This window comes from Bubalus kerabau, chromosome 8, assembly GCF_029407905.1.
Source record: "Bubalus kerabau isolate K-KA32 ecotype Philippines breed swamp buffalo chromosome 8, PCC_UOA_SB_1v2, whole genome shotgun sequence".
NCBI classification, from domain to species: Eukaryota; Metazoa; Chordata; class Mammalia; order Artiodactyla; family Bovidae; genus Bubalus; species Bubalus kerabau.
In genome coordinates this window covers 109,121,415-109,146,195 of record NC_073631.1, presented here as the reverse complement: position 1 = coordinate 109,146,195, position 24,781 = coordinate 109,121,415, and the positions used below count along the sequence as shown (strand labels likewise).

Below are 24,781 nucleotides of genomic sequence, written 5' to 3'. Positions count from 1 at the left end.
CTATCTCTGAGAGGTGACTGCCCCTGCCATACCCCAGAGCTAACCTGTCACTCAGGGGCCACGCCCCTTCCCCCAGAGGCTCAAATCAGAAATGAACCTAAGTAAACAGTTCACATATGATCGACCTAGGCAGCATATGAAAAAGCAGAGACATTACTTTACCAACAACGTTCCGTCTAGTCAAAGCTATGGTTTCTCCAGTAGTCATGTATGGATGTGAGAGTTGGACTATACAAAGAATTGATGCTTTTGAATTGTGATGTTTGAGAAGACTGCTGAGACTCACTTGAACTGTAAGGAGATCCAAGCAGTCCATCCTAAAGGAAATCACTCCTGAATAGTCATTGGAAGGGCTGATGCTGAAGCTCAAACTCCAACATTTTGGCCACCTGATGCAAAGAACTGACGCATTTGAAAAGACCCTGATGCTGGGCCAGATTGAAGGCAGGAGGAGAAGGGGATGACAGAGGATGAGATGTTTGGATGGCATCACCATCTCAATGGATATGACTTTGGGTAAACTCTGGGAGTTGGTGATGGACAGGGAGGCTGGAGTGCTGTGGTCCAAGGGGTCGCACAGAGTCAGACCCGACTGACTGGCAACTTGACTCTGCCGTGGGTATTTAGCTTTATTTTTCTGGATGCTCCTAAGGGGGTGTTTTTGGAAAAGTTAACATGTGAATAGGTATATTTTAATAATAGATTAGATTAATATTTTATTTCATAAACAGATGACCCTCCATAATGTTGGTGGGCTTCATGAAACCAGGTGAAGAGATGAATAGATGTAAACACTGATCCTCCCCCAAGTAACAGATAATCATCAGCCGATGGCCTTCACACTGGACCGTTAGTTCTTCTGCTTTTGGACATAAACATCAGCTCCCCCTCAGTCTCTAGTAGCACCAGACCCGCTTGCAGCTTTTGGACTTATCAGTCTTAACGACTATGTGAGCCAGTTGCTTTAAAACATGCATGTGAGTATGTGTATGTATATGTGCATGTGTGTGTGTGTTTAAGTGTATTATTTATTCTATGTGGGGGACAGTTTTATGGGGGCAAAGACCACAAGTAATCAAGACAGACTTGAATCAAATTCCTTGTTCTATAGAATGACATACAAGATCTGGGCAAGTCAGTTCCCCTCATGTATAAACAGGTAAAATAATACTACCTAGGATGCTGTTTGGAAGCATTATAACACAACAGAGGAAGAATGTCTGGGAGAGTCTATGGGATCTATCTAGGCCTGACAGGCAGGCAGTCACCCTCACAGCCACTTCCTGAGCTGGGGCAGGAGTGTTTCTGTCCCAGAGGCACCTGATCATGCAGGGCTGTGTCTCGGCTGCTGGCACAGAGATACATGGCTGAGTCCTTCAGCTCCAAGGAGCTCAGGTTCAGCTCAGAGTGAAAGTCACTAAACTGTTTTCCTGAGAATCGATCCGGGAGCTGTGCTTCTCCCCTCACTTCCTGGCTGTAATACTCAACGAGGAACTCGGGGCCCTGGCCCAGGGCCTGTTGGTACCAGTACACGGAGAGTTGTACAGAGACAGGGGAGCATCCCAGGGTCCCTCGCTCTCCTCTTGCTTTAATCAGGTATCTCGGGGTCTGGGTGACTCCAGAATCCACAAGGCCTGTGGGGGAAGAAGACTGGGGCTGAAAAAGAACGTGGGAAAGAACCTGATGGTGCCTTGGATTCAGGCAAAGTCAGACCAGGAACATAGATTCCCCCCTGTGCCAAGGACCGACCTGTTGCCAGGAGACACAGAGCCATACAGCAGACGGGGCTGCAGCCCATGGCAGGAGGGCCAGAGCTGGGAGGCGTATCCTTGCTCAGAGCTCTGCTTCTCTGAGAGCTAGGGTTGTGGGCCTCCTTCCTCTGACTGGAGGTGAGGCAGTGATGTCACTGCTCTGATGTCACTGCCTCTGCTGTTTCCCAGGAATCTGACCTCTCATTCCAGGTCGCTGATCCAGGAACCCTGCTCTGTCCTGCAAAGTCTCTTAGATGACATGTGAGCTGGACCGCTGGTCTGGGTGAGGCTGGGTTTATGCCCGACGCCCTTCCCCATGGCTCCTTCGCTTTTCTCTTTAGGCAATTGTTTCTCTTTCCTACCACCTCCCAGCTCCATACCCTTCACATTTACTGCAACCTCAGGGCTCCCTCAGCACTTCATGGCTGAGGGAACTTCATGGCTCCCAGCTGGGACAGCAAGCCTACAAATTAGTGCCTGTCCTAGTAAGGCTTCTAGAGATAAGAACACCAAATAAAGCTTTCTCTTAAGCTTCCTGGTCCCAGGCACTAGCTCTGTCTGCTTGCTCTGCTCCAGAAACTTATGGAGTACGGCAGTTCCATAGCGTCCCCATGTGGCCTATGCATGGAAACCAAGATTGTCTGCCCAGATTTAATAGTCACGGGATGTGTTCATATTAGAAAATATTTCACTGTTAGCCGAAAGAACTGTGTCTTTGCTTGCTTTGTTTTTCTAAAGAACACACACACAATTAGAAGCACAAACACATAAACCAGCCTGCCATGGCTGATTTATACTTTTGTATTTCAAAAGAAAAGAAATGTGTTCATGCAGGAAATATTTAATACTTGACTTCTAGAAGATTTTGATGAGAGAGATGCTACAAACTTGGGTTAGTTTTTGTTGGTGGTGTTCAGTTGCTAACTCAAGTCCAATTCATTGAAACCCCATGCATTGCAACGTACCAAGCTCCCTTGTTCTTCACTATCTCCCACAGGTTGCTCAAATTCATGTCTGTTGAGTTGGTGATGGTATATAACCACCTCTTTCTCTGCCACCCCCTTCTCGTCTTGATTTCAGTCTCTCCCAGCATCGGGGTCTAGGCTATTTAGATGCTACAGACAGGCAATGGTGGAGAATACATACACACACAGCTTGTCTCTCTGCCTCAGGGACGACCAAGGAATTGTGGATGATTAATAATTAACTGAGGTTGCATTCTCTTTGAGGACCCCAGAGGACCTACTCAAACACGCCCACTTAGAGATCATTACAAGGTTCCCTGGGTGATGGGCAAGGACATGAGCAGATAAGGGAGGAGCAGGGTGTGAAGGAGGGCCAGGAAGTTGGGAAAGAAAGGCCCACATCTGGGGAAGTTGGACAAGAGCAGAGACCACTCAAGGGCTAGCCTGGGGGAGAACCTTCCATAGTGACAGGCATGCGGTGCCCGGGGAGAGACAAGAGGGTCTAGATGTATATCATTTCCCAACAACCTTCCCTTCTGGAGGCCTCATGTTCAGACTGATGACTAGCAGTCAGAGCTGGGAAGCATCTTTAGGCTCACATGGCAGCTAGAGTGAAAAGACAGAGAGTGAGGGTGGACACATGTCCACGAGGCTCTGTTGTCAGGTCCGTGCCAGGAAGATCAAACATCGCTGGCTATGCTGCCAGTATGTGTCTGTGGGCTCCGAGTGTCCAGGTGCTAGGAGCCTGCAAGGGGCTCCCCAGGTTCCAGGCTGCAGGGCCCTCATCTGCTTTTTTGCACAGAAAGGAGGTGGCCGTGCAGCACCGTGGAGTAACTGCTGGCGCAGAAGTACACAGATGTCTGGGAGCGGTTGGCAGACTCCAGTGTGAGAGGAAAGTTCTCTGTGCTTGGTCTGGAGACACTGTACCCATCGGGCATGTCTCCTGGCTCGCTAGTGGGCACACCAGCTGAGTAATGGATCAGCCTCAGCCCGTGTCCCAGGTCTTGTCGGTACCAGTACATGTAGTTATGACCCAAATCCTGAGTACATGTCAGTGTCACGCTCTGACCTGTCCTCATGACCTGGAATCTGGGGTCCTGAGTGACACCAGCATGGACCGCCCCTGTGGAGAAGGAGGACGGATGCTGCAGTCACAGCGGACAGGCTTAGTGCTGGCACCCCGAAGGGGACCCTGCCCCCCAGGACTCACCTGCCTGTAGGAGACAGAAGACCACACAGCCCAGGAGGCAGGGGCTCATGCCAGGGGCGGGGCAGGCGGAGGGCCCTCTGGAGTGTGTGTGGATGAGAGGGGACAGGGGCTCTCCAGGGAGTCCTTCTGAGATGTCACTGTCCCTGCCAGGCCTCACAGCCAACCTGTCACGTGGGGGCCACGCCTCTTCCCCCAGAGGCTCAAATCAGAAATGAACCTGAGTGAACAGTTCATAACTCGGAGACCCAGCCAAATCAGTGGACTTGAGCCTTATGAGTTATTGTATCCTTTCTATTAACAGTTTACAACTGTAAGTGTGTTGTATTCCAGAGATAATTCTTCATCCCTAAGTATGTGAAGTTATATGCAGATTTCTAACTGCAGGCTTGGGGGGTTATTCCGTGCTCCTAAATAGCATATTGTTGAAGAGACAGCTACAATCCATGCATCAATAAAGTTGATTTTAACATGCCTGAGGAGGGATGTATGTTACATGCTCTGGCTAATTTCCTGCACTAAATCATCAGGCAAAACTATTTTCACACCTGTGATTTCTAAAGGCCTCAGCTGGAGGCAAAATATGTCCATCTCTATCTTTGCACCCAAGAAACAGTGGAAGAGGCTGCCAGAGATTAGCAAAGGGAATCAAGAAATCCAATGTCCTGTTACGTGCCAGGGACTTCATGCTTGCTAAATTCCTAGGCAAGCCTGGAAGTTGTTGGGTGACTAATTTAATGTGTCACCTTGACTAGGCCACAGATATTTAGTTCAACATTGTTCTGAATGTCCCTGTGAGGATGTCTTGGTGAGAGATAAATATGTGAAAAGTTATCAATAGGTTTTAAAATCAGATTAGATGAACATCTTTATTGGTAAGGAGATGAACTTCCATAATGTAGTAGGTCTCATGCAAAGAGATGAAGAACTGAACAGAACAAAAACCCTAAACCTCTCCTGGGTAGGAGAGAATTATCCAGCTGATGGCCTTCACTAGACTATCACTTCTTCCTACCTAACAGCCTTTGAACTTAAACATCAGCTCTTCTTAGGTCTCTGGTAACATGAACCCAGCTTGTAGACCTTAGGCTTATCACTATTAACAACTATGTGAGTCAAGTACTTTAAAAGATATATATATATATATATGTATATACACACACATGTTTGTTTGTTTTATGGGAGAATCATACCATGGGGGCGAGGACCACAGTGACAAGGACAGACATGAGTCTGATTCCTTGTTCTGATAGTTATCTGATTCCTTGATCTGATATTTATGAAGCATGAAATCTGGGCAAGCCACTCCCCCTCAGATAGGTAAAGAGTTAAAATAATACTTATCTTGCACGATCTTTGGAAACATTAAAACATATCAAGACATGATTGTCTGGGAAAGGCTGTCTGCTCTCCCAGGACTTGGGTCTGGCTGGCTGGCAGTCGATACCCTCACACCAACTTCCTGAGTTGGGGAAGGAGTGTTTCTGTACCAGAGGCACCTGAGCATGCAGGGCTGTGTCTTGGCTGCTGGCACAGAGATACATGGATGAGTCTTTTAGCTCCAAGGAGTCAAGCGCAGTTCAAAGCTAGAGTCACTGAACTGTTGACCTGAGAATCGCCCTGATAGGTTTGCTTCTCCTCTCACATTCTGTTGAAATACTGAACAAGGAACTGGGGGCCGTGGCCCAGGGCCTGTTGGTACCAGTACACAGAGCGGTGTCCAGAGTCAGGGGAACATCTCCACGTCACTTGCTGCTTTCTTGATTTGATCAGATATTTGGGGACTGGGAATTTCAGAGTCCACCAGGCCTGTTGGGGAGGAGACAAGGAAGCTGAGGGCAGAGCACAAGGAAGCCTCCTGCTGCAGTCCTCATCCAGGCTTCTATCTCAGGGAGGTAAAGACATCTCAGAAACTCCAACACGGTGGCCAGGCCTCACCTGCTCCCAGAAGGAAGAGGTCACACAGCAGAGGAGCCTGGAGCCCATGGCAGCATCAGGAACACAAGACAGCTGCTGGCTTGGGGGTGGGGCTCCTGGGTGAGTGTGGTGGAGTGCTGACCCTCCTGCTTCCCTGATTGGAGCATTTGCCTATGACATCACTGCTCTGTGCCACTGCAGGCTGCCCTGTTCACTGGGCCCCTTGCCAGGAGGAAAGGTGAGTCCTATATGCCCTTCCTTGCCCTTCCTAGCCCCTGAGCAAGGGGTGGGTGTGAAGGGTGCACCATCCCCATGTCCCCAGTGCCCACAGCATAACTTGTTGTCCTCTGCCAGCCCCTGCCTGACACGCAGCCAGGCACTCACCTGGCTGACAATCACCAGGCAATCAGCTGACAATCACACAACCCTCCCCAGCCACCCCAACCCCTTCTCCTCCACTTCCCTTGCAGCTCCTGGAGACCATCTTCTGGGCACATCCTGAGGATCCAGGCACATTCCCACTTTCCTGGGCAGCGAGGAGTCTATACTGGTTCCAAGTGTCCTGGAACCTCAGGACCTCAGGGCACTCAAACCTGCTTTCTCATTCAGGCATGTAGCTAAGGTTCTTTAAAGCTGCAGTCCCCAGGGTGACTTTCCACCCCTCCCAGGATCCCCTGCTTACTGTGGGCCCACAGCGCCTCCTAGTGGCCAATGGTCCACAGTCTCATGGATCTGTGCCTTCTGTCTAAAGCAAGAATGTAAATACCCCACATGCTGAACACAGACACACACACACACACACACAACACGCACACACACACACACACACACACACACACAACACACAACACACACTTCTTCTACTGTCTTCCCAAGCTGGCTGACTTAAGATTGATCTTCAAATTCCCTCTTAGCCTCTGGAGGTAAAAGACTGTAGAATCCAACATTTCCACTAAGAAGAAACTAATTGCACTGACAGTAGTAAGCTCAGGTGGAATCACACAGACCCTCAGTACAGACACTCCGCTGAGCTCAGGGGAGCACAGCCTGGGACACTGCCTTCCATAGACCCCTCTGATTAATCAGATCCAGATATTTCTAGATTTTCTATATAAATTATTACTAATTCTAGATAATGGATTTATATACAGAGATTATATATATATATTAACCAATTTAGTTTTAAAGTTGTAAAACTTTGAAATAAAAAAACCAACAGTCCACTAGATTTGACGTTGATGTAGCTGGGCGTGATATGAGACTGCACACTCCATGTCACACTGCAGGCATGTGGCCCTGGGTTCCAAGGCTCCGGGTGTGAGAAGCCTGCAAAGGGGTCTCCTCCTTCCAGGCTGCAGGGCTTCCCTTATCTTTTTGCACAGAGAGGTGGTGGCCATGCAGCGCCGTGGATAACCGCAGGTGCAGAAGTACACAGATGTCTGGGAGCGGTTGGCAGACTCCAGCCTGAGAGGGAAGTTCTCTGTACTTTGTCTGGAGACGTTGTAGCCCTCAGGCACAGCTCCTTTCTCCGTGGCGGGAGGGATAACTGAGTAATGGATCAGCCTCAGCCCCCGTCCTGGGTCTTGTCGGTACCAGTACATATAGCTGAAGCTCAGATCCTGAGTACATGTCAGTGTCGCGCTCTGTCCTCTTCTCACGACCTGGAATCTGATGTCCTGAGAGACACCAGCAAAAACCGCCCCTGTGGAGAAGGAGGACCCATGCTGCAGTCACAGTGGACAGGCTTAGTGCTGGGACCCTGAAGGGGACCCTGCCCCCAGGACTCACCTGCCTGCAGGAGACAGAAGACCACACAGCCCCGGAGGCAGGGGCTCATGGATGGGGCGAGCAGGCGGAGGGCCCTCTGGTCTGAGTGTGGATGAGAGCGGAGAGGGGCTCTCCAGGGAGTCCTTCTGAGATGTCACTCTCCCTGCCAGGCTCCAGAGCCAACCTATCACTCAGGGGCCACGCCCCTTTCCGTAGAGGCTCAAATCATAAGTGAACCTCAGAGATAAGTTCACAACCCGGAGCCCCATCCAGATCAATGGACATAAGCCATACAAGTTGATATAACTCTTCTGTAAAACTGATTAAATTTTGTGTGTGCTCTAGTCCAGAGATAATTCACATTGATACATGTATTACTTCTATTTATCTGCATATAACTTTAGTTTAAATCTTATGGAAATCCTTCTGGCTTCCTGTTGCCCTGTTTAAATCATGTGTCCCAGTAGGACTTCAAGGTTCCATTTCTGCATAACTGACCGCAGTCCTGAGATTGTCCCTGCACCTACCATGTTTCTCCACGTCACTGCTCCCAAACTCACTGCAGGCTCATCAACATTTGACAAATCTGTTTGGTCTATTTCTAATCGAGTCACTGACAGACGATCCGCCAGCCAAATGTGGGTACAGCTTCTTCATGTTCCCAGGAGGCCGTGCTTCCCATTTCAGTGGAGGGGAGGGGGCAAGCAGAGCCCCCTCAAGACTGTGACCCACCTCTCTTGGTGGAGAGAAGCTGGGTGCCCAGCACAGGGTGATGTATTGGCACAAAGGAATTCAGATGTAGGAGGGACATGGAGGGAGGTGCAGATGTCAGGGCAAATGAAAAATGTTCTGTATTGATTTGACACATTCTCCCATGGGAATATCTCAGAAGCTCCCAAGGTGTCCAGGCCTCACCTGCTCCCAGGAGGCAGAGAGTCACACAGCAGAGGAGCCTGGAGCCCATGGCAGCATAAGGAACCCAGACCACTGCTGGCTGGGGGTGGGGCTCCCGGGGTGAGGGGGTAAGTGTTGACCCTCCTGCTTCCCTGATTGGAGCATTTGCCTATGACGTCACTTCTCTGTGTCTCTGCAGGCTGCCCTTGTCCTCTGGACACCTTGGTAGGACCCAGGGCTGGCTCCTCTATGCCCTTCCCTGTCCTGCACAGCCCCTCAGCAAACGGTGTGTGTGAGGTGAGCACTGTCCCCATGTCCCATATGCCCATCACATGGCTTTTTTCTTCTCTTTCTGTCCCTGCCTGACACTCATCACCCAGCCCTCACCAGCCACACTAATCCCTCACCCTCCACTTTCCATGCTGCTCCAGGAGACGGCCCCGTGAATGCATCCTGAGGCTCCAGGAATGTCCCCACTCCGCTGGGCAGTGAGGAGTCTGTGCTGGGTCCATGTGTCTGGACCACTCAAGGAACTCAAACCTGCTCCCTGATGCAGGCATGTAGCCAAGGTTCCCCTAAGCTGCCCTCTCCAGGGTGACTCTCAACCCCTCCCAGCACACCCTGCTTACCATGGGCCCACAGTGCCTCCTAGAGGCCCATGGTCTCATGGATCTGTGCCTTCCATCTAAAACAAGAATACAAATTCCGCACCCTCCACACTTTAAACCCCTACACACACACACACACACACACACACACACACACACCCGCTTCATATGCTGCCTTTCTAGCATGGCTGAATTAGGGTTGATCTTCATCTAGTCTTAGCCTGTGGAGGTAAAACACTGTATGATCAGACATTTCTATTAAGAAGGAAATAATTCCTGCACCACTCCAATGACAATAGTTAGCTAAAATGGAGTAATTCTGCTGCTGCTGCTGCTAAGTCACTTCAGTCGTGTTCGACTCTGTGCGACCCCATAGAGGGCAGTCCATCAGGCTCCTTCATCCCTGGGATTCTCCAGGCAAGAGTACTGGAGTGGTTTGCCAGTGCCTTCTCTGAAAATGGAGTAATATGGGCAATTAAAATAAGTGCTCCATGATCTCAAATGAAGCCAGCCTAGACACCTGTATTCCAGACCTCCTTTTGATTAAGCCGATCCATACATTTCCAGATTTCATATTTAAATTATGCATTACCAAATTCTACAGGTGCATTTTATTAAGAGGCTTTATGCATATTACCCTATTTATTTCCTATGAACTTGAAAAATCTTGATATAATAAGACACCATGAAGGAAATATATTGACTTTGAGAAGATTTCTCTGAGGGAAATGGTAGAAACCTGGTCCAGGATAATTGAGATGCTAAGAAAGAGGGGCAGGAAGGGAGAACACTCAGACCCAGCCTGTCTCTCCTCCTGGGAATGGACTCCCAAGGGACTTTGGCAGGTTTCCAATTAACTGAGGTTGTTTTCTCTTTGATGACCCCAAGAGCTTGTACAAACATGACCGCTTACATGTGGTTACAAAGTTCCCTGTGTCATGGGAAGGGACATGGCCCAGATGAGGGCAGAGCAGTGTGTCTGGAGCAGAGAGGGCAGGGGAGCTGAGGCCAAGGCAGTAAAGGAGGAAAGACCCGCCCCTCTGGTGGGCAAGAGCAGGGAGCACTTGAGAGCTAGGCTGTGGGAGAAACTTCCAGACAGACAGCAATGAGGTGCTGGGAGACACAAGAGGGTCTAGATATATCTGATTTACTAATATTCTTCCCTTCTGGAGGTCTTAAGCTGATGAGGAAGAGTCAGAACTAGTCAGAACTGGATGCTTTTCAAACTGCATCCAGGGAGGATGCAAAGGAAAGACAGAGACTGATGGTGGACATGTGTCTCGGAGTCCCTGGGGTCAGATCCAGGCCTGTTCATATCACACATCCGGGGTCACAATGCTGGCACGTGGTCTCCAGGGCCCTGAGTCTCCTGGTGCTAGGAGCCTGCACGTGGGACCCTGTCTTTTTGCACAGAGAGCAGGTGGCCACGCAGCGCCCTGGAGTAACTGCTGGCACAGAAGTACACGGATGTTTGGGAGTGGTTGGCAGACTCCAGTGTGAGAGGAAAATTCTCTTTGCTTGATCTGGAGACACTGTACCCATCAGGCATGTCTCCTTTCTCTGTGCTGGGAGGCCCAGATGAGTAATGGATCACCTCAGCCCGTGTCCCAAGTCTTGTCGGTACCAGTACATATAATCGTGGTTCAGATGCTGAGTACATGTCAGTGTCGCGCTCTGTCCTCTCCTCACGACCTAGAATCTGGGGTCCTGAGTGACCCCAGCATGGACCGCCCCTGTGGAGAAGGAGGACCGATGCTGCAGTCACAGCGGACAGGCTTAGTGCTGGCACCCTGAAGGGGCCCCTGCCCCCCAGGACTCACCTGCCTGCAGGAGACAGAAGACCACACAGCCCAGGAGGCAGGGGCTTATGCCAGGGGTGGGGTGGGGCGTAGGGCCCTCTGGTCTGAGTGTATGAGAGGGCGAGGGGCTCTCCAGGGAGTCCTTCTGAGATGTCACTGTCCCTGCCAGGCCCCAGAGCCAACCTGTCACTCAGGGGGCCACGCCCCTTCCCCCAGATGCTCATATCAGAAATGAACCTGAGTGAACAATTCACAACCCAGAGACCTCTCCAGCACAAGGGACATAAGCCTCACATGTTGTAACCTTTCTGTAAATGTTAAAGATTTTTCTATAAATGTTTTCTATAAACTGATATAATGTTTTGTATGTTTTAGTCCAGAGATAATTCTTCAGTAACATGTATATTACTTGTATTTATCTACTTATTTCTGCAGTTTTGAATCCTGGGGAATCCTCACGTCGTCCTGCCGTTTATGATATGTGTCCCAAGAGCACTTCAAGGCTCCATTTCCACAACATTGCCCACAGTCCTGAGCCCATCCCTCCACTTACCGTGTTTCTCCAGGTCTCTGCTCCTAACCTCATCGCAGGCTCATCAACCTTTGAGGAATTCTTTGGCCTCTTTCTAATCAATTCACTGACAGACGGTCCACCAGTCAAACTAGGGTACAGCTCCTTCATGTTCACAGCAGCCCGTGTTTCCCCTGTTGGGCGAAAGGGAGCAAGCAGAGGCCCCTCAGGCCAGTGACCCACCTTTCTGGGTGGAGATAAGCTGGGTGCCCAGCGCAGGATGACGTACTGGCACAAAGGAATATAGACTTAAGAGGAGCATGGAAGGAGGTGCAGACTCCAAGGTAATGAAAATTGCTGTTTTCATTTGAGACACCCTCCCATGGGAATACTTCCTTGTGAAGTGTGACTGCCATTCAATGAGTAGCAATTCATATCATAGAGCCCCAAATTGTATCTTGTTACACACAACACAACGCGTACATGTTATTTGCTCTGTACAGAGACTGTTCCATGAGCGAAGTACCACGTATGTTGAGAGCAGACTTGAGCTGAAATCCTAGCTATAACAGTTATGAAGTATGAGATCTGGCAACTCACGACCCCTTAGATGTACAAACAGTTAAAATAATATTTATTTTGATGACCTTTGTGAGCATTAAAACGTACCAAGAAGTTAATGTCTGGGAAAATCTATCACTCTTCCAGAGACTAGGCTTGGCAGGCTGGCAGCTGACACATGGGCACCACTTCCTGAGCTGGGGCAGGAGTGTTTTTGTCCCAGAGGCACCTGATCATGCAGGGCTGTGTCTTGGCTGCTGACACAGAGATACACGGCTGAATCTGTCACCTCCAAGGAGGTCAAGCTCAGCTCAGAGCGAGAGTCACTGAACTATTTTCCTGAGAATCGATCTGATATGTTTCCTTTTTGATACACGTTCCCCTCATAATACTGAACAAGGAACTGGGGGCCCTGGCCCAGGGCCTGCTGATACCAGCACACAGATCAGTATCCAGATTTAGGGGAACATCTCAGAGTCACTTGCTGTTTTCTTGATTTGATCAGGTATTTGGGGGTCTGGGTGACTTCAGAATCCACCAGGCCTGTTGGGGAGGAGACAAGAAAGCTCAGGGCAGAGCACAGGGAAGCCTCCTGCTGCAGCCCTCATTAACAGTCTTGTATCTAAGGGAGGAAAAAACATCTCAGAAGCTCCCACACTGTGTCCAGGACTCACCTGCTCCTAGGAGCAAGAGAGTCACACAGCAGAGGAGCCTGGAGCCCATGGCAGCTTCAGGAACCCAGGACTGCTGCTGGCTGGGGGCAGTACTTGTGGGGTGAGTGGTGTGAAGTGTTGACTCTCCATTTCTCTAATTGGAGCATTTGCCTATGACCTCACTGCTCTGTATCTCTGCAGGCTGCCCTTGTCCCCTGGACCCCTTGGCAGGACCCAGGGCTGGCTCCTCTATGCCATTCCCTGTCCTGACAGCCCCTCAGCAAAGGGTGGGTGTGAGGTGAGTTTCGTCCCCTGGTCCATGTGCCCACAACATGTCTTGTTCTGCTCTGTCTGACCCTGCCAGACACTCATCACCCAGCCCTCACCAGATACGCCAGCATCTCACATTCCCTTCCCATGCTGCTCCAGGAGATGGACCCCTGGGCACATCCTGAAGGTCCAGGTAGGTACCCACTCCCCTGGGCAGTGAGGAGTCTGTGCTGGCTGTATGTGTCCCAGGACCACTCAGGGAACTCAAACCTGCTCCCAGATGCAAGCATGTAGCCAAAGTTCCTTAAGCTTCCTTCTCCAGGTGACTCTCAGCCCTGCCCAGGGCACCCTGCTTACAGTAGAGACACAGTGCCTCCTCGTGGTTGAAGGTCCACCGTCTCATGGATTTGTAGCCTCTGTTTAAACAAGGGTACAAAAATCCCACACCCGGAATACATACACACCCACACACAATAACACACACACACACACACACATCTGTTCTACTGCCTTCCTAGCCTGGCTGATTAGGGTTGTTCTTCAAATCCACTCTTAGCCTCTGGAGGCAGAAGACTGTATGATATTTCCGTTTTACTAAAAAGGAAATAGTTCCTTCACTGCTACAATGATGGTAGTTAGCTATAGATGGAAATATATGATCATAAAATAAATGCTCAGAGGATCTCAAGTGAATTAGCCTGCAAACATGTATTTAAAACTACTTCTCATTACTCAGAGGCATATATTTTCAGAGTTCCTATTTAAATTAAGCATTATCAAATTCTAGATAATACTTTTTCTGAAGAAGTTTTATAAATGTGGACTCAATTATTTCTGCACTTATAAAGTCATGATATAATGGGGTGATATAGGATATATTTTGACTCTCAGAAGATTTTGATAAAGGTGCTAGGTGGTGTCAACCTGGCATAGGTTAGGTGAGATGCTAAGGATATTGGGGGGCGGGGATGTGTGTGCTGAGAACACACAAAGGCAGTATTTCCTCCTTCAGATGGGCTCACTTGAGTTTTTGGATGACTTATAATTAACTAAAGTTTGTTTCTCTTTGATGACTCCTTACATCTTGCTTAAAACAGACCACATGAAGTGGCCACTTTAAAAGCCTCCCTGTGACTTGGGAATGGACCTGACCCAGATGAGGGAGGAGCTTGTGGCTGTGGTAGAGAGGGCCAGGGAGCTGATGCAGGGAGGTGTGGAGAAGAATGTCCTGCCTGCCGGGAAAGGTCGACAAGAGCCGAGACCAGGTGAGAGCCAGGCTCGGGGAGAACCTCCAGAAAGACAGAAATGAGCTGCCCAAGGTGAGACAAGAGTGTCTAGATATAACTAATTTACCAACAACCTTCCTCCTAAGTCTCAGGCTCAGGTGATGACTAGAAGTCTGACCTGGAGAAGCATCTTCCTGGTTCACAGGGAGGATACAGAGATCAATGGAGGACACATGGCCCGGAGGCCCAGGAGTGAGGCTCAGGCCAACCTAGTCCACACCCCCAGCGTCACACTGCAGGCACCTGGTCTGCAAAGCCTTGAGGCTCCCAGTGCTGGGAGCCTGCATGGGGCCCTCATCTGTCTTATTGCCCAGAGAGGAGGTGGCCATGCAGCACCGTGGAGTAACTGCTGGCGCAAAAGTACGCAGATGTCTGGGAGCAGTTGGCGGACTCCAGAGTGAGAGGGAAGTTCTCTGTGCTTGATCTGGAGATGCTGTACCCGTTGGGCACATCTCCTTTCTCCATGGTGGGAGGGCCATCTGAGTAATGGATCAGCCTCAGCCCAGGTCTCAGGTCTTTTTGGTACCAGTATATATAGCTATGACCCAGAGCAAAGTCGCTCAGTGGTGTCGACTCTTTGGGACCCCATGGACTGTAGCCTACCACACTCCTCCGTTCATGTAATTTTCCAGTCAAGAGTACTGGAGTGGGTTCCCATTTACTTCTCCAGAGGACCTTCCTGACCCATGGATTGAACCCGGGTCTCCGGCATTGTAGGCAGATGCTTTACCATCTGAGCCACCCATAAAGTCCTGAGTACATTTCAGTGTCACGTTCTGTCCTGTCCTCAGCACTTGGAATCTGGGGTCCTGAGTGACCCCAGCATGGACCGCCCCTGTGGAGAAGGAGGACCCATGCTGCAGTCACAGCAGACAGGCTGAGTGCTGAGACCCCAAAGGGGACCCTGCCCCCCCGAACTCACCTGCCTGCAGGAGACAGAAGACCACACAGCCCAGGAGGCAGGGGCTCATGTTGGGGCGGGGCAGGGGGAGGGCTCTCTGGGCTGAGTGTGGATGAGAGGGGAGAGGGGTTCTCCAAGGAGTCCTTCTGAGATGTCACTGCCCCTGCCAGGCCCCAGAGCCAACCTGTCACTCAGGGGACCATGCCCCTTCCCCCGGAGGCTCAAATCAGACATGAACCTAAGTGAACAGTTCATAACAGGGAGACCCATCCGGCTCAATGGGCATCAGCCTCACAAGTTGTTGTAATCTTTCTGTAAACAGTTTGCAACTTACGGACTTTTTCTAGAGATAATTCTTCGTTCATAAATATATTACTTTTTCCTGCATATTTCTGTAATATTGAATCTCAAGAAAATCCTTTGGGCTTCCTGCTGCCCTTTATGACTCATGAATCCCAATAGGCCTTCAGTGTCTTAATTGTTAGTGTTAGTTGCTCAGTCATGTCTGGCTCTTTGCAACCCGTGGACTGTAGCCCACCAGGCCCCTCTCTCCATGGGATTCTCCACGAAAGAATACTGGAGTGGGTTGCCATTTCCTCCTATAAGGGATATTCCAAACTCAGGGATCGAACCCAAGTCTCTTACATCTCCACATTGGCAGGCGGGATCTTTACCACTAGCGCCACCTGGGAAAGTGTCTGTTTCTACTTTAGTTAATTAACCACAGTCCTGTTGGTGTCCTTCTACCTGCAGTGATTCTTTTGGCATCTGGTTCCCCAACCGCAGGTCAGACTTATCCACCCTTGAGGAATCCTTTGGCTCTATTTCTTATCAATTCACCAACAGACGGGTCACCTGACCGATGCATCTACATTCCCATCCTGTTCACTGGACGCAGGGCTTGCAGTTTCTGAAATGGGAAGGGGAGCAGCAAGCAGAACCACCTCATGCTTGGGACTCGCCGTTCTTTGTGGAGAGAAGCCAGTTGCCCAGCGCCACGGATGACCTGGGCTTCTCTCAGATTGTGAGAATGGTAGGGAACTTGCCTGCCAATGCAGGAGACATAAGACACGCAGTTTTGATCCCTGGGTTGGGAAGATCCCCTGGAGGAGGACATGGCTACCCACTCTACTATGCTTGCCTGGAGAATCCCATGGACAGAGGAGCCTGACCGGCTACTGTCCGTGGGGTCACAAAGAGTCAAACACGACTGAAGCAACTAAGCACTCACACACACACACAAGCAGATGACAAAGGAACGTATATGTGGGAGGGATTCAGGGAGAGGTGGCAGACTCCAGGTTAAACGAAAAGTGCTCTGATTTTACGTGAGACATCCATTCCACAGGAATGGTTCCTTGTGAAATGGGGATTGCATTAATTGAGTAACAGATATCACAGAGCTCCTCAAACTCTTATATTGTTGTGCATCATTCCACACACAGCAGGCCCCACACATGCTGCAGTGCTCTGCTCTCTGCAGATTCTCAGTGGTATTTGAAACCAGGGACCCTAAAAATTATGTAGCTATTTTGGTTACATGACGGTGGACCTGTGGTGATCTCCTGATGTGCTGGTTTCCCCGGAGCACGACCACACGTCACATGCCTGGGTGATGCATCATTCCGGGCAGGGGTCAGTTGAGGGGGTGGTGAGGACCACAAGTGATAAGGTCAGATTCGAGTAGTATTCCTTGCTCTAACAGTTAAGTAATATGACAGGTCACTTCCTCTAAGATAAATAAGCAGATAAAATAAGGCTTATCTTGCAAAATCTTTGTGAGCATTAAAACATATCAGGAAAGAATGTTTGGGAAAGACTGTCCACTCTACCAGCAGCTGTGTCTTGCTGGCTGGCAGTCAATGCCCTACAACCACTTCCTGAGCTGGGACAGGAGTGTTTTTGTATCAGAGGCACCTGATCATGCAGGGCTGTGTCTTGGCTGCTGGCACAGAGATACACGGCTGAGTCTGTCAGCTCCAAGGAGCTCAGGTTCATCTGAGAGCGAGAGTCACTGAACTGTTCACCTGAGAATCGATCTGGCATGTTTCCTTTTGTACGCACTTTCCCATCAAAATACTGAACAAGGAACTGGGGGCCCTGGCCCAGGGCCTGTTGGTACCAGGATACATAGCGGTGTCCAGACTCAGGGGAACATCTCAGAATCACTTGCTGCTTTCTTGATTTGATCAGGTATTTGGGGGTCTGGGTGACCCCAGAATCCACCAGGCCTGTTGGGGAGGAGACAGAAGGAAGCTGAGGACACAGCACAGGGGAGCCTCCTGCTGCAGCCCTCATCGCCAGGCTTCTATCTCAGGGAGGCAAAGACATCTCAGAAGCTCCCACACTGTGTCCAGGACTCACCTGCTCCCAGGAGGCAGAGAGTCACACAGCAGAGGAGCCTGGAGCCCATGGCAGCATCAGGAACCCAGGACCACTGCTGGCTGGGGGCAGGTCTCCTGGGGTGAGTGGTGTAAAGTGCTGACCCTCCTGCTTCCCTGACTGGAGCATTTGCCTATGACGTCACTGCTCTGTGTCTCTGCCTGCTGCCCTTATCCCCTGGACCCTTTGGCAGGACCCAGGGCTGGCTCCTCTGTGCCCTTCTCTGTCCTGACCGCCCCTCAGCAAGGATGGGTGTGAGGGGAGCTTCGTCCCCTGGTCCCATGTGTCCACACACTCTTGTTCTGCTCTGTCTGACCCTGCCAGACACTCATCACCCAGCCCTCACCAGATACCCCAACTTCTCACCCTCCCCTTCCCATGCTGCTTCACAGATGGCCCCCTGGGCACATCCTGAGGCTCCAGGCACGACCCCTCTTCCCTGAGCAGAGAGGAGTCTGTGCTGGCTCCATGTGTCCCAGGACCACTCAGGGAACTCAAACCTGCTCCCAGGTGCAGGCATGTAGCCAAGGTTCCCTTAAGCTTCCTTCTCCAGGTGACTCTCAACCCCTCCCAGGGCACCCTGCTTACCATGGAAACACAGTGCCTCCTAGTGGCCGAAGGTCCATGGTCTCATGGATTTGCAGCCTCTGAAGCAAGGTTTCAAAAACTCCACACGCTGAACAAACACACACACACACACACACACACACACACACACAGAGATATCTGTTCTACTGCCTTCCTAGCCTGGCTGATTAGGGTTGATTTTCAAATCCACTCTTCGCCTCTAGAGATAGAAGACTGTATGATCTGACCGTTTTCCTAAGGAGGAAATAATTGCTTCACCACTACAATGATGGTAGTTAGTTAAAGATGAAAATATATGTCATAAAATAAATGCTCAGAGGATCTCAAGTAAATCTGCCTGCAAACATGTATTCATACCTACTTCTGATTAATCAGAGGCATATATTTTCAGATTTCCTATTTAAAGTAAGCATTATCAAATTCTAGATAATACATTCTTTCAATAATGAAGTTTTATAAATGTGGACTTAATTATTTCTGCACTTATAAAAGCCTGATATAATGGGGTGATGCAGGATATATTTTGACTGTGAGAAGATTTTGAAGAGGGAGCCAGGTGGTGCAAACCTGGCCTAGGTTAGGTGAGATGCTAAGGATGTTGGGGGGCAGGAGGGTCGAGAACACACAAAGACAATCTGTCCTCCTTCAGATGGGCTCACGTGAGTTTTTGATGATTTATAATTAACTAAAGTTTGTTTCTCTTCAATGACTCCTTACAGCTTGCTGAAAACAGACCACATGGAGTAGCCACTTTAAAAGCCTCCCTGTGACTTGGAAATGGTCCTGACCCAGATGAGGAAGGAGCTTGTGGCTGTGGTAGAGAGGGCAAGGGAGATGATGCAGGGAGGTGGGGAGAGGAATGTCCTGCCTGCCTGCGAAAGGTGGACAGAGCTGAGACCAGGTGAGAGCCAGCCTGCAGGAGAACCTTCCAGAAAGACAGAAATGAGTTGCCCAAGGTGAGACAAGAGTGTCTAGATGTATCTAATTTACAAACAACCTTCCCTCCTAGGTCTCAGGCTCAGGTGATGACTAGGAGTCAGAGCTGGGGAAGCATCTTCCTGGTTCACATGGAGGATGCAGAGGAAAGACAGAGATCAATGGAGGACACATGGCCCCAAGGCCGGGAGTGAGGCTCAGGCCAACCTAGTCCACACATCAGGGTCACACTGCAGGCACGTGGTCTGCAACCTCTGAGGCTTCCGATGCTCGGAGCCTGCACGTGGGCCACCTGTCTTTCTGCACAGAGAGGAGGTGGCCACGCAGCGCTGTGCAGTAACTGCTGCCACAGAAGTACACAGATGTCTGGGAGTGGTTGGCAGACTCCAACATGAGAGGGAAGTGCTCTGTGTTTGATCTGGAGATGGTCCACCTGTCGGGCACGTCTTCTTTCTCCGGGGTGGGAGCAGCAACTGAGTAGTGGATCAGCCTCAGCCCATGTCCCAGGTCTTGTCGGTACCAGTACTCGTGGTCATGACCCAGACCCTGAGTACATTTCAGTGTTGCGCTCTGTTCTGTCATCACGACCGGGAATCTGGGGCCTGAGTGACACCAGCATAGACCACCTCTGTGGACAAGGAGGACGGATGCTGCAGTCACAGCGGACAGGCTTAGTGCTGGCACCCCGAAGGGGACCCTGCCCCCCAGGACTCACCTGCCTGCAGGAGACAGAAGACCACACAGCCCAGGAGGCAGGGGCTCATGGCGAGGCCAGGGTGGTTGGAGGGCCCTCTGGTGTGTGTGTGGATGAGAGGGGAGAGGGGCTCTCCAGGGAGTCCTTCTGAGATGTCACTGTTCCTGCCAGGCCCCGGAGCCAACCTGTCACACGTTGGCCACGCCCCTTTCCCCAGAGGCTCAAATCAGAAATGAAACTGAGTGAACAGTTCACAACATGGAGGCCCATCCAGATCAGTGGACATAAGCCTCACACATTGCTCTAACCTTTCTGTATATGTTAAAGACTTTTTCCGTAAATGTTAAAGTGATTAAATGATTTGTATGTTCTAGTCCAGAGAAAAGTCTTCATTAACATGTATATTACTTGTATTTATCTACATATTTCTGGAGTTTTGAACCCTGGGGAATCCTTTTCACATCCTCCTGCCCTTTATGATATGTGTCCCAAGGGCAATTCAAGGCTCCATTTCCGCAACATTGACTGCACCCTGACAATGTCTTTCCACCTGCCATGTTTCTCCAGGTTTCTGCTCCCAACCTCATTGCAGGCTCATCAACATTTGAGGAAATCTTTGATCTGTTTCTATCAATTCCTGACAGACAGTCCACCAGTCAAATGTATGAACAGCTCCTTCATGTTCATAGCAGCCCAAGATTCCCGTGTTGGGGGAAAGGGAGCAAGCAGAACCCCCTCAGGCCAGTGATCCACCTTTCTGTGTGGAGATAAGCTGGGTGCCTGGCACCGGATGATGTTTTGGCAGAAAGGAATACTGATGTAGGAGGGACATGGAGGGAGGTGCAGATGCCAGGGTAAACGAAAAATGCTCTGTTTTTATTGAGACATTCCTCCCATGGGAATACCTCCTTGTGAAGTGTGGCTGCCATTCATTGAGAAACAGTTCATATCACAGAGCCCCGAACTGTGTCTTGTTATACACAACACAACAGGTATATGTAATTTGCTGGTACAAGACAGTTTCATGAGTGAAGGGACCAGAGGTGTTGAGAGCAGACTCGCGCCGGGATGCTAGGTGTAACACTTATGAGGTACGAGATCTGGGCAACTCACGACCCCTCAGATGTACAAACAGTTAAAATTATACTTATTTTGATGACTTTAAGGAGCATTAAAACATACCAAGAGGTAAATGTCTGGGAAAGTCTCTCGCTCTACCAGAGACTGGGCTTGGCAGGCTGGCAGCTGACACACGGGCACCACTTCCTGAGCTGGGGCAGGAGTGTTTTTGTCCCAGAGGCACCTGATCATGCAGGGCTGTGTCTTGGCTGCTGGCACAGAGATACACGGCTGAGTCTGTCAGCTCCAAGGGGGTCAGGCTCAGCTCAGGGGCAGCATCACTGAACTGTTTTCCTGAGACCCGATCTGATATGTTTCCTTTTTGATACATTTCCACATCATAATACTGAACAAGGAACTGGGGGCTCTGTCCCAGGGCCTGTTGGTACCAGTACACGGAGCTGTGTCCAGACTCAGGGGAACATCTCAGAGTCACTTGCCATTTTCTTGATTTGATCAGGTTCTTGGGGGTCTGGGTGACTTCAGAATCCACCAGGCCTGTTGTAAAGAAGACAAGAAAGCTGAGGGCAGAGCACAGGGGAAGCCTTCTGCTGCATCCCTCATCACCAGGCTTCTATCTCAGGGATGCAAAGACATCTCAGAAGCTCCTACACTGTGTCCAGGACTCACCTGCTCCCAGGAGGCAGAGAGTCACACGGCAGAGGAGCCTGGAGCCCATGGCAGCATCAGGAACCCAGGACCACTGCTTGCTGGGGGCGGGGCACCTGGGGTGAGGGGGTAAGTGCTGACCCTCCTGCTTCCCTGATTGGAGCCTTTGCCTATGACGTCACTGCTCTGTGTCTCTGCAGGCTGCCTTTTTCCACTGGACCCCTTGCCAGGACCCAGGGCTGGCTCCTCTATACCCTTCCCTGTCCTGCACAGCCCCTCAGCAAAGAGTGGGTGTGAGGTGAGCACTGTCCCCATGTCCCATATGCCCATCACATGGCTTTTTCTTCTCTTCCTGTCCCTGCCTGACACTCATCACCCAGCCCTCACCAGCCACACTAATCCCTCACCCTCCGCTTCCCATGCTGCTCCAGAAGATCCCCTGGGTACATCCTGAGGCTCGAGGAACATCCCCACTCCTCTGGGCAGTGAGGAGTCTGTGCTGGGTCCATGTGTCCCTGGACTACTCAGGGCGCTCAAACCTGCTCCCTGATGCAGGCATGTAGCCAAGGTTCCCCTAAGCTGCCTTCTCCAGGGTGACTCTCAACCCCTCCCAGCACACCCTGCTTACCATGGGCCCACAGTGCCTCCTAGAGGCCAATGGTCTCATGGATCTGTGCCTTCCATCTAAAACAAGAATACAAATTCCCCACACTCCACACTTGCAACCCCTACACACACACATACACACACACACACACCACCCTTATCTGCTGCCTTCCCACCCGGATGAATTAGGGCTGATTTCAAGTCTAATCTTAGCCTGTGGAGGTAAAACTATGTATGATCAGACATTTCTACTAAGAAAGAAATAATTGCTGCACCACTCCAATGACAGAAGTTGGCTAAAATGGAGTAATACAGGTAATAGAAATAAGCTCTCTCATGATCTCAAGTGAAGCCAGCCTGGACACTGTATTCCAGCCCTCTTTCTGATTAATCAGATCTATACATTTCCAGATTTCATATTTAAATTAAGCATTACCAAATTCTAGCAGGTGCATTTTATGAAGAGGCTTTATGTGTATTAACCTATTTATTTCCTATGAACTTGTAAAATCTTGATATAATAAGATACCATGGAGGAAATATTTTGACTTTGAGAAGACTTCTCTGAGGCAAGTGGTAGAAACCAGGTCCAGGTTAATTGAGATGCTAAGAAAGAGGGGCAGGGAAGGATAACACACACACCCAGCCTGTCTCTCCTCCTGGGAATGGACTCCCAAGGGATTTTGGATGGTTTCTAATTAACTGAGGTTGTTTCCTCTTTGATAACCCCAAGAACTTGCTTAAACATGACCGCTTACACATGGTTACAAAGTTCCCTGAGTCATGGGAAGGGACATGACCCAGATAATGGCAGAGCAGTGTTTCTAGAGCAGAGAGGGCAGGGGAGCTGAGACCAAGGCAGTAAAGGAGTAACGACTTGCCCCTATGGTGGGCAAGAGCAGGGAGCACTTGAGAGCTAGGCTGTGGGAGAAACTTCCAGACATACAGCAATGAGGTGCTATGGAGAGACAAGAGGGTCTAGATATATCTGATTTACTAATATTCTTTCCTTCTGGAGATCTTAGGTGGATGCGTAAGAGTCAGAACTAGTCAGAACTGATCCAGTCCGAACTGCATTCAGGGAGGATGCAAAGGAAGGACAGAGACGGATCGTGGACACGTATCTCTGAGTCCCTGGGTTCAGATCCAGGAGTGTAGAGGTCAAACATCCAGGGTCACAGAGCTGGCACGTGGTCCCCAAGACTGTGAGGTTCCCAGTGCTAGGAGCTTGCACGTGGACCCCTGTCTTTTTGCACAGAGAGCAGGTGGCCATGCATTGCAGTGGAGTAACTACTGGCCCAGAAGTACACAGATGTCTGGGAGCGGTTGGCAGACTCCAGTATGACAAGGAAGTTCTCTTTGATCTGGAGACACTGTACCCTTTGGGCACATCTCCTAGATTCGTGGTGGGAGGGCCATATGAGTAATGGACCAGCCTCAGCCCGTGTCCCGGGTCTTGCAAGTACTAGTACATGGGGTCATGACCCAGATCCTGAGTGCATCTCAGTGTCGCGCTCTGTCCTGTCCTCACCACCTGGAATCTGGGGTCCTGAGAGACAGCAGCATGGACCGCCCCTGTGGAGAAGGAGGACCCATGCTGCAGCCACAGCGGACAGGCTTAGTGCTGGCACCCCCAAGGGGACCCTGCCCCCCCAGGACTCACCTGCCTGCAGGAGACAGAAGACCACACAGCCCAGGAGGCAGAGGCTCATGGCGGGGGCGGGGCAGGCAGAGGGCCCTCTGATCTAAGTGTGGATGAGAGGGGACAGGGGCTCTCCAGGGAGTCCTTCTGAGATGTCACTGTCCCTGCCAGGCCCCAGAGCCAACCTGTCACTCAGAGGCCATGCCCCTTCCACTGGAGGCTCAAATCAGAAATGAACCTGAGTGAATTGTTCACATGGGACCGACCTAGACTTTGCCAACAATGGTCCGTCTTGTCAAAGCTATGGTTTTTCCAGTAGTCATGTATGACTTGAGAGTTGGATTATAAAGAAAGCTGAGCACCAAAGAATTGAGGCTTTTGAACTGTGGTGTTGGAGAAGACTCTGGAAAGTCCCTTGAACTGCAAGGAGATACATGCAGTCCATCCTAAAGAAATAAGTCCTGAATATTCATTGGAAGGACTGATGCTGAAGCTAAAACTCCAATATTTTGGCCACCTGATGCGAAGAACTGACCCATTGAAAAGACCCAGATGCTGGGCAAGATTGTAGACGGGAGGAGAAGGGGACAACAGAAGGAGATGGTGGATGGCATCTCCTACTCGATGGACATGTGTTTGAATAAACTCCAGGAGTTGGTGATGGACAGGAAAGCCTGACGTGCTGCAGTCCATGGCGTCACAAAGCATCGGACACGACTGTGCAACTGAACTGAACTGAACAGCTCACAACAGGGAGACCCATCCAGCTCAATGAACATAAGCCTTACATTTGTTGTAAACTTTCCATAAAACTGTTCGCAACCTTATGTATACTTTATTCCAGAACTAGCTGTTCATTATTACATATATTCAGTTTATTATTCTGTAGTTTATTATTTCTGTAGTTTTGAATCTCAGGGAAAATCCTCAGGGCTTCCTGCTGCCCTTTATGACTCACGTGTCCCAAATAATCCCTCATGTTTCTATTTTGCTTAACTGACAACAGTCCAGTTCATGTCCTTCCACCCACAATGATTTTGGATCTGGTTCCCTAACCTTAGGGCAGGCTCATCAACACTTGAGGAATCCTTGGGCTCTCTTTCTTATTAAGTCAC

At 50.1% G+C, this 24,781-nt stretch overlaps 4 gene segments (V, D, J or C); all 4 read right to left on the bottom strand.

Annotated features, from left to right (window-relative positions):
- Positions 1–1,147: 1,147 nt before the first annotated feature.
- On the bottom strand, positions 1,148–1,798 carry LOC129658709 (T cell receptor beta variable 9-like). The segment is given in 2 exon segments: positions 1,148–1,634; positions 1,750–1,798. Coding segments are annotated over 2 exon segments (444 nt in total).
- A 1,661-nt stretch (positions 1,799–3,459) lies between these two features.
- Positions 3,460–3,975, bottom strand: LOC129658708 (T cell receptor beta variable 6-2-like). The segment is given in 2 exon segments: positions 3,460–3,839; positions 3,927–3,975. Coding segments are annotated over 2 exon segments (390 nt in total).
- A 3,088-nt stretch (positions 3,976–7,063) lies between these two features.
- Positions 7,064–7,677, bottom strand: LOC129658411 (T cell receptor beta variable 6-9-like). The segment is given in 2 exon segments: positions 7,064–7,542; positions 7,629–7,677. Coding segments are annotated over 2 exon segments (528 nt in total).
- Positions 7,678–20,426: 12,749 nt separating this feature from the next.
- LOC129658410 (T cell receptor beta variable 5-6-like) lies at positions 20,427–21,491 on the bottom strand. The segment is given in 3 exon segments: positions 20,427–20,504; positions 20,994–21,307; positions 21,440–21,491. Coding segments are annotated over 3 exon segments (441 nt in total).
- Positions 21,492–24,781: the final 3,290 nt, after the last annotated feature.